The sequence below is a fragment of the Eimeria tenella genome, genomic scaffold, assembly GCF_000499545.2.
Source record: "Eimeria tenella Houghton genomic scaffold, Eth_scaff463, whole genome shotgun sequence".
In the NCBI taxonomy this organism is placed as follows: Eukaryota; Apicomplexa; class Conoidasida; order Eucoccidiorida; family Eimeriidae; genus Eimeria; species Eimeria tenella.
In genome coordinates, this window is record NW_013545565.1 from 1 (window position 1) to 7,374 (window position 7,374).

Here is a 7,374-nt window from a genome sequence, read left to right on the forward strand (position 1 = left end):
GTTCGCCATGAACTCCGAGGCCCTGGGGGCCCTCGATTGCTCCTGCTGGCGTGTTGGGGGGCCCCTTCGAGTCTGGGGGGCCCTCTGAGGATTTTAAATGGTGAAAAAAAGGGAAAAAAAGATTAAAAATGGGTTTAATGGCTCAAATTGAAGTGGAAGTGGCAGAAGGCGCGCGCGGGCGCAGCAGAAGCCACCAAGGATGGCTGCAGCGCGGGGAGGGCCGCTGGGTGGATTCTTTCGGGATTTGCTGCTCTCTGAGGAAATAAAAGACGAAATTTAATTCTAAAACTAAATCTAAAAAGGAAAATTCGAGAAAATTCACCGAAAATAAAACTGAACGGAGTCGCGCCGCCGCAGCCACAGCGACCACTGGCACGCGGTGTCCGTACACCGCAGGGCTTCACAGATGCTTATTGAAACGGCGGGATAAAATGCGGAGTTTTTCAAAGGAAAGCTTTTAATTCCTTCTAATTTTCAATTATGATGCATAAATTCAAAGTTTTAACGAGTGGGACTGCAGTTTTCGCGCGGAACCTGCGCATACACTCGAGAGCACCTGCAGATACACCGCAAGATGGCCGCAGCGCCCGCGCCCGCGGGGCCGCCAGCGAAAGCCACTGCAAAATTGCACTTAATTTACCATTTAATTGTTTTTATTTTCAAATATAAACCCTTTTAATCCATTTTTCCGGCATTTCCCCTCTTTCTGCAGCTCTAGACTGCCCCGACGTCACCCCGCTTGTCACCTGAGCCCCTCGCTCTGTCTGGGCCCTAAAGCGCCGGCTGCAGCTTTTGCTGCAGCAGCGCAGCAGCAACAGCAGCAGCAGCAACAGCAACAGCAGCTTTTGTTTCTTTCCACTTCAGACAGAAGTGCCCGCGGGGTGTTGAGCTTCCAAATTTAATCTTGAAAAAGCTAAAGAGGGACAGAAGAAAGAAATGCAAATACCCCAAAAGTCCCATCAACTCGAATATTTTATAATATAAATTAACATAAGTATAAATATAAATATAATAGATATATATAAACATATATATATGTATATACGTATATATATATACATTAAATATAGATAAATATGTGTATTTATATGTATAATTCTTTTGGAGTCTTATTTGTTATAATATATATATATTTATATTAATGGCAAACAAGAAATTTATTTAAATTTATTTTTTTAAAATGGTCAGATCTGTTTTTTCTTTTTGAAGTGTATGAATGCACTCCAGGTGTCTGTACACCTCAGCACCTCAGCGCAGCAGAGCCTCCCTGCTGCTGTCCCCGCAGCTAAACTCTAAACCCTAAACCCTAAACCCTAAACCCTAAAACCGTAGGCCCTAAGCCCTAAACCGTAAACCCTAAACCCTCGCTAGGGAGCCCTTGGGGCCCTCTTTAGTGAGCTTAACTGTTATTGAGGAAACAAGGGATATTTTTTGTTTGTTTTTAGTTGATTTATTTCTTTCTTCAGAAGTAAATGGGTTTTATTCTTTTATTTCTCTAATTTCTTTAATTTCCTTAATTTCTTTTATTTATTTTGCTTCTTTAAAGGTCAAATGCCTTCTATTTCGTTTAGGGGTGGAGGGCCAGCAGCGCACAAGAGCCCTTCAGATTTTGCTGCGTGGCTAGAGGGCAGCAACGGGAGCAGCAGCAACAGCAGCAGCAGCAATGGTAAAAGGAGCAGCAGCAGCAGGGCAGTTCCAGCAGCAAGGAATCAATCAGCAGCGCCAGCAGTAGCAGCAAACAGCACTCCTGCGGCAGCAGTTCCATAGAACAAGCAGCGGCACAGACAATTGCAGCAGCAGCAGCAGCAGCAAACAATCGGACCTTCTGGGACCTTCTGGGTGTAGCCAAAGCCCTAGTGCTGCTGTTGCTGCTTCTACTGCTTCTGCTGCTTCTGCTCGGTATTGCCTGTGCTCCGCTACTCCTGCTGCTGCTGCTGCTTCCGCTGCTGCCGCTGCTGCTGCCGCTGCTACTGTTGCTGCTGCTGCTGCTGCTGCTGCTTGTGGGCGCGCGCCGTAGAAGCCATTAGCCGCAGCTTTGGGAAACATAAATTCCCAAAAAAGAATTAAAATTAAAATGGCATTAAAAGAAAACAGAAGTTCTTTTGATTGCAGTTTAGTGAAAAGAAAGTCATTTTGGAATAGTTCTGCTGTGGCACTATCGCTGCTGCTGCTGCAAATGGGTTTTCTGTTTTGTTCCTGAATTTAATTTGACACAAAAATGAAAATAAATAAAATATTAATATAAATAAATGCAAAGAGATGAAATTTGCTGCAGCAGCAGCAGCTAACTGTGGGTGGCTCGTTCCCGCTCCTCGGGTGTACGTACACCTCGGCGCGGCGGCGCCGGCGGCTCCTCCTGCGTTTTGCGGCGAATTAAATAAATAAAATTTTAAAATTGTTGCATTTGAATTATGAATTGAATTTGTCTTTTTATTTGATCCAGATCTGCAGCAAAAGGGCCTTGGCTCGACCGCTCCTGATGTGGCAGCAGCAGCAGCAGCAGCAGCAGCAGCAGCAGCCACAGGCGAGGCTCGCTGGGCGCCTTGCAGGTTAGAAGCAGCAGCTGAATTAAACTGCTGAAAACGAAAAGTAAATGAAGCATTAAGGCTTGGGATTGGGAGAGTGCTTGTGCTGCTGCTGCTGCTGCTGCTGCAGCAGCAGCATCGCTCGGGGGCTCCAGGGGTCCTCCTTTCTCGTTTGGGGCTTTTCTTCCACCGTTTTCCCGCATTCTTCCCCTCCAGTTGTTTTATTTTAATTTATAATTCGAATTTGAAGGTCTAAAACGGCCAAAAGGTCGCACAGGGCCTCTAATGCAGCAGTTGCGACTATGGGGGCACCGCAGCAGCAGCGTGGCTCCCTCGTGGGGCCTCGGGGGCCCCCCTTTTCCCCTTTTTCTTTTCTTCTAATCTTTCTCTATTTGATTTTGTCTCCTCTTGTCTTTTTGCCAATCTTGGGGGGCCCCAGCGGCGTGTCGTTTGCTGCAGCAGGGCCTGCGGATCGCGGCTCCCCTGCTGCTGCTGCTGCGGATCCTTCTGCTGCTGCTGCTGCTGCTGCAGCCGCCCCTGCAGCTGCTTCTGCTGCCGCCCTTCCCGGAGGGGCTGGTGCAGCGGCAGCTGCAGCGCCTGCTGCGGCCCCCGCTGCTGCTTCGGCCGCAGCTCCCGCTGCAGCTGCGGCTGAACCCCGCGCTGCAGCTGCTGCTGCAGCTCGCGCTGCACCTTCTGCTGCAGGCGCTGCTGCAGGCGCTGCTGCGGCGCCTGCCGCAGCCGCTGCTGCAGGTGCCGGCGCAGCAGGAGCTGCAGCAGGAGGCGCAGCAGCCAGCAGCGCGGGGGCGGGGCGGCCGCGCTCGCGGACAGCAGCAGCAGCAGCAGCAGCAGCAGCAGCAGCAGCAGTGCGGACGCCGCCGGGGAGCGTGGCGGAGGCGGAAGCAGCAGCAGCAAAGTGGGTCTGCGGGCCAGACACAAACCTTTATTTCTTTATTGCAAATCCCACTTCTGGGGATCGACTTGGGGAGAAGTTTTTGAAAAGATTGCCCTTGGGAGCAGCAGCAATTGGCTGCAGCAGCGTGATGGTCTTTTCGCAGAAAGATGCTGCTTCGATGTCTTTGGCGCTGCGCTACATCGCAGCAGCAGCAGCAACTCGCGAGCTGCTGCACCTCGGCCGCCAGCAGCGGGAAGCAGCAGAAGCAGCAGCAGCAGCAGCAAAGGCGGCAGCAAAGCTGCAGAAGGCGCGGGCTGCTGCAGCGGGCGGCGGCGCGGGCGCCGCCGCTGCTGCTGCGGGGGCGGAGGAGGCCGCTGCTGCAGCAGCAGCAGCAGCAGCAGCAGCAGCAGCAGCAGCAGCGGGAGGCGCAGCAGCAGTGCCGCTCTCGGACCGCGTGCGCGTTATTGCTGTTGGAGGCGACGGAGCGTTCAACGGAATGCTGCAGTCTTTGAAGAGTTTCAAACTGGTGGAAAACGAAAAAGAAATAAATAAAAATAAAAAAAATAGAAATAAAACTTTCCAAAATATCAACTTGAACTTCGTTGCTGCTGGCATTGTGCCCTCCGGCACGGGAAACGACTGGGCCAATTCTTACGGCTGGACCCGGGCCAGTTTCCCCCGCAAAAACCCTCTCCGCAGAAAAAAGTAATTAATTGATTGATTAATTAATTAATTAATTAATTAATTAATTAATTAATTAATTAATTTGTTGTTTTGGTTTGGTGGCTTGTTTTGGCGTTTTTTCGAGGGGTCTGCTGCTGCTGCAGCCGCCTGGCTGCTCCAAACCCTAAACCCTAAACCCTAAACCCTAAACCCTCAAGAGCCCCTAACTCCTAAACCCTAAAGCCTGCTTGTAAACGCGAGACCCTGAAACCGTAAACCCTAAACCCGAGATCTCAGTCTGTGAGCGCTGACCGCCGCGAAACCGCAAACCCTAAACCCTAAACCCTAATTTGGGGTTTGCGCGCGTTGCTGCAGCTTCACGCGGCTGCTGAACACTCTGGAGTCTTCGGTGTTGGCGCAGCACGACTGCTGGAAAGTAACAGTAGCAGCAAAAAAAGGGTTTAGGGCTTTTAGTGCTGCAGCGCAGCAGCTGCAGCAACTTGGCCCAGACCGCCACGGCAGCGAACTCAAGAAAACCTTCTTCATGAGCAACTACTTCAGCCTCGGGTCCGCGAGGGTTTAGGGTTTAGGGTTTAGGGTTTGGGGTTTGGGGTTTGGGGTTTAAGGTTGGGGAGGGACGCGGGCGTGGCGCTTAGGGTGGGGAGGGCCTCGGGTTGAGGGTTTAGGGTTTAGGGTTTAGGGTTTAGGGTTTAGGGTTTGTGTGGGCAGGTTCGAGGGTTTGGTGGGCACGGACTTCGACCGCGTGCGGGGCTCTTCGCGTTTGTGGAACCGGGGGGTTTATTTCTTTTTGTTTTTGCGCCATTTAAAAACAAAACCCTTTTTATGTTCTCGAATTGACACAATTTATTCTTTCAATCCAAACTTTGTTGCTCTCCTCAGCAACAGCAGCAGATACACCCGAGTCCCCTCGCTCAAGCGTGAGCTCCCGGTGTACATACACCTCAAACTGCCCCCGGTTTGCTGCTGCTCTCTTCGTTTATTAGCATCATCATTTATTTATTTATTACTTATCCACATATTATTTATTTGTTTATTTATTTTGATTTGTTTTTTGTTTGCTTTGCTGCTGCTGGGTGTGTGTGGCCACTTTGGGTGTTTCTTTGCTGCTGCTGCTGCTGCTGCTGCTGCGAGTGCAGCAGCAGAAGTGCATTTTTGATTTTTTGGGGAATAAATATCTCCTTTTTCCGCGAAAACGTTCGGCTTGTTTGTCCTTTAATTTCCCAACTATATTTTCTGTTTATTTGTCTTCAATTGCATGCAAAAGAGCTCTTTTCAAACATTATTTCCTTCTTTTTGCGCATGCAGCCTGCGTCTCCATCACCTTCATGAACTCCCTCACAATGTTCGGGGGGATCAAAATGTGGGGCCCCTCCATGAAGGTGGGCCTCGAGCCCCCTGCGGTTCTTTCGGGGCTCCTGGGGGCCCCCCAGGGGGCCCCCCAGGGGGCCCCCCAGAAAGCTCCCGAGGGGGCCCCTGAGGGGGCCCCTGAAGGTGGCGGTGGTGCTGCTGCGGGGGCCCCCGAAGGAGCAGCGGAGGGGATGGCGGCTGGGGAGGGGTCGCCCAGAAAGCCTGCAGCAGCAGCAGCAGCAGCAGCAGCAGCAGCAGACTATTCTTTGTATTTAAAGGAGCTGCTGGCAGCTCGCCAAGACCCTGGAGATGGAAAGGTGGAAGTTTTCTCCATGGGGTCCACTGTGGACTATGTGCAGGCCCAAGCTGTGGGTTTAAACTTTTTAATTCTTTTTCTTCTTTTGCCTTCTTTTTTGTTTTTTTCTTTTTTGTTCTTTTTGCTTTCTTTTTCTTTTTTGTTCTTCTGCATTATCTTTGCATTCTTTTCTGTTATTTTTCCATTCTTCTTACAGTTTTTCTGCTTTTTTTGCATTTTTCTGCTTTTTTTGGATTTCTTTTTGGATTCTTTTTTGTTCTTTTTGCATTTTGAGCTTTTTATTGCACGAGTGTCTCGCAGCAAAACAAATTAAAGGTTTAGGCCCCGCGAGGGGGACCGAAAAACATGAGATGCTGCTGCTGTTGCTGCTGCTGTTGCTGTTGCTGCTGTTGCTGCTGCTGCTGCTGCAAGCTGGGCTTTTTTTTGTTTTGGCTGCAGCTGAGTATGCGTGTGTCTTTTTGTTTTTTTTTGTTTTTGTTTTAATTCATCGTTTTGTCTAATGTTTCCTGTCATTTGTTTCACTCCGTGGATCTGTTTAAGTGCTACATTTAATTGGAACAAAACGAGCAAAGTAAATAAATAAAAAGAATTAAATCTGGCGCATGCATGCAGAGGCGCTGGGGTGTACGTACAGGTGGGAGCCAACGCGGCGCAGCGGCTGCTGCAGGGAAAAGGTCCATTTTTTGTGACTTTTAAAGATGAAGAAGAAAAAGAAATGCCAATTCAAGTGGATGGAGAGTTTTATTTAGTTGGTGGGATTGAAAGTGTGTTGGTGCAGCGGCTGGGGGCGTTCGGAGTGCTGCAGTATGTGCAGTAGTTCTTTTTAGTGCAGAAAAATAAAATTAAAATTCAAAACTCCCGAAATAGCTTTTCCCGGGACTTTTGGCGCTTTTCCGCGCATGCAGGTGCATGCACACAGCCCCGAAGCACCTGCATGCGCTTGCATGCGTTTGCATGCGCTTGCATGCGCTTGCATGCGCTGGAGATGTTTATGTGGGGAAAAGCTCCTTAAATGTATATATCCGTTATGTACATTTGTTTTATATTCCATCTAATATATGCATTTCCATCCCGGGACAAATAGAATTCAAAAGTCTTACTTGCACAAACGCGAATTCGCTTTCCATTTTTGGAGTGTATGTACACCCCGCGCGAAGTGCACGCAACGTCTGCGGTGTACGTACACCGCAGAAGGCGCAGCCAACTGCATGCGCATGCACCAGAGCTTCATAAAGACACTTCGGAATTAAACTGCAGAAAGTGCATGCAGAATTAATTTAATTGAATGCTTATTTCGGCTTTTGGCGCGTTTTGAATTTATTTCCAACTTCTTTCCAGGGGAGTTCCGGGATTCCTCGTTTGCACATGTTTGCCGCGGAAATCCAATTAATTAACAATTGATTCATAATTAATTAATTAATTGTTAATTGGTTAATAATTAATTGTTAATTAATTGTTAAATGCAAACTGCAAAGAAGACCCGCGCGCAGAACAGGTTAGAGAGCTGCGGTGTACATACACTTGTACACACCTGGTGTATATTTTGTACATTTTCGATTTATGGAAAGTTCATTTTATTATATTTATTTTACATATATAATATATATATT

General features: G+C 48.7%; 2 protein-coding genes across 2 annotated transcripts; both read left to right on the forward strand.

The window, feature by feature from the left end:
- Nucleotides 1–1,551: 1,551 nt before the first annotated feature.
- ETH_00023775 (uncharacterized protein) lies at nucleotides 1,552–1,767 on the forward strand (the record flags this gene model as incomplete). The annotated part of the gene is made up of 1 exon (XM_013380232.1): nucleotides 1,552–1,767. The coding sequence occupies one exon, from the start codon at nucleotides 1,552–1,554 to the stop codon at nucleotides 1,765–1,767; it is 216 nt and encodes a 71-aa protein (XP_013235686.1).
- A 1,060-nt stretch (nucleotides 1,768–2,827) lies between these two features.
- Nucleotides 2,828–6,581, forward strand: ETH_00023780 (diacylglycerol kinase, putative; the record flags this gene model as incomplete). Its single annotated transcript, XM_013380233.1, has 5 exons — nucleotides 2,828–4,122; nucleotides 4,456–4,647; nucleotides 4,810–5,018; nucleotides 5,407–5,816; nucleotides 6,399–6,581. The coding sequence occupies 5 exons, from the start codon at nucleotides 2,828–2,830 to the stop codon at nucleotides 6,579–6,581; spliced, it is 2,289 nt and encodes a 762-aa protein (XP_013235687.1).
- Between the last annotated feature and the right edge of the window lie 793 nt (nucleotides 6,582–7,374).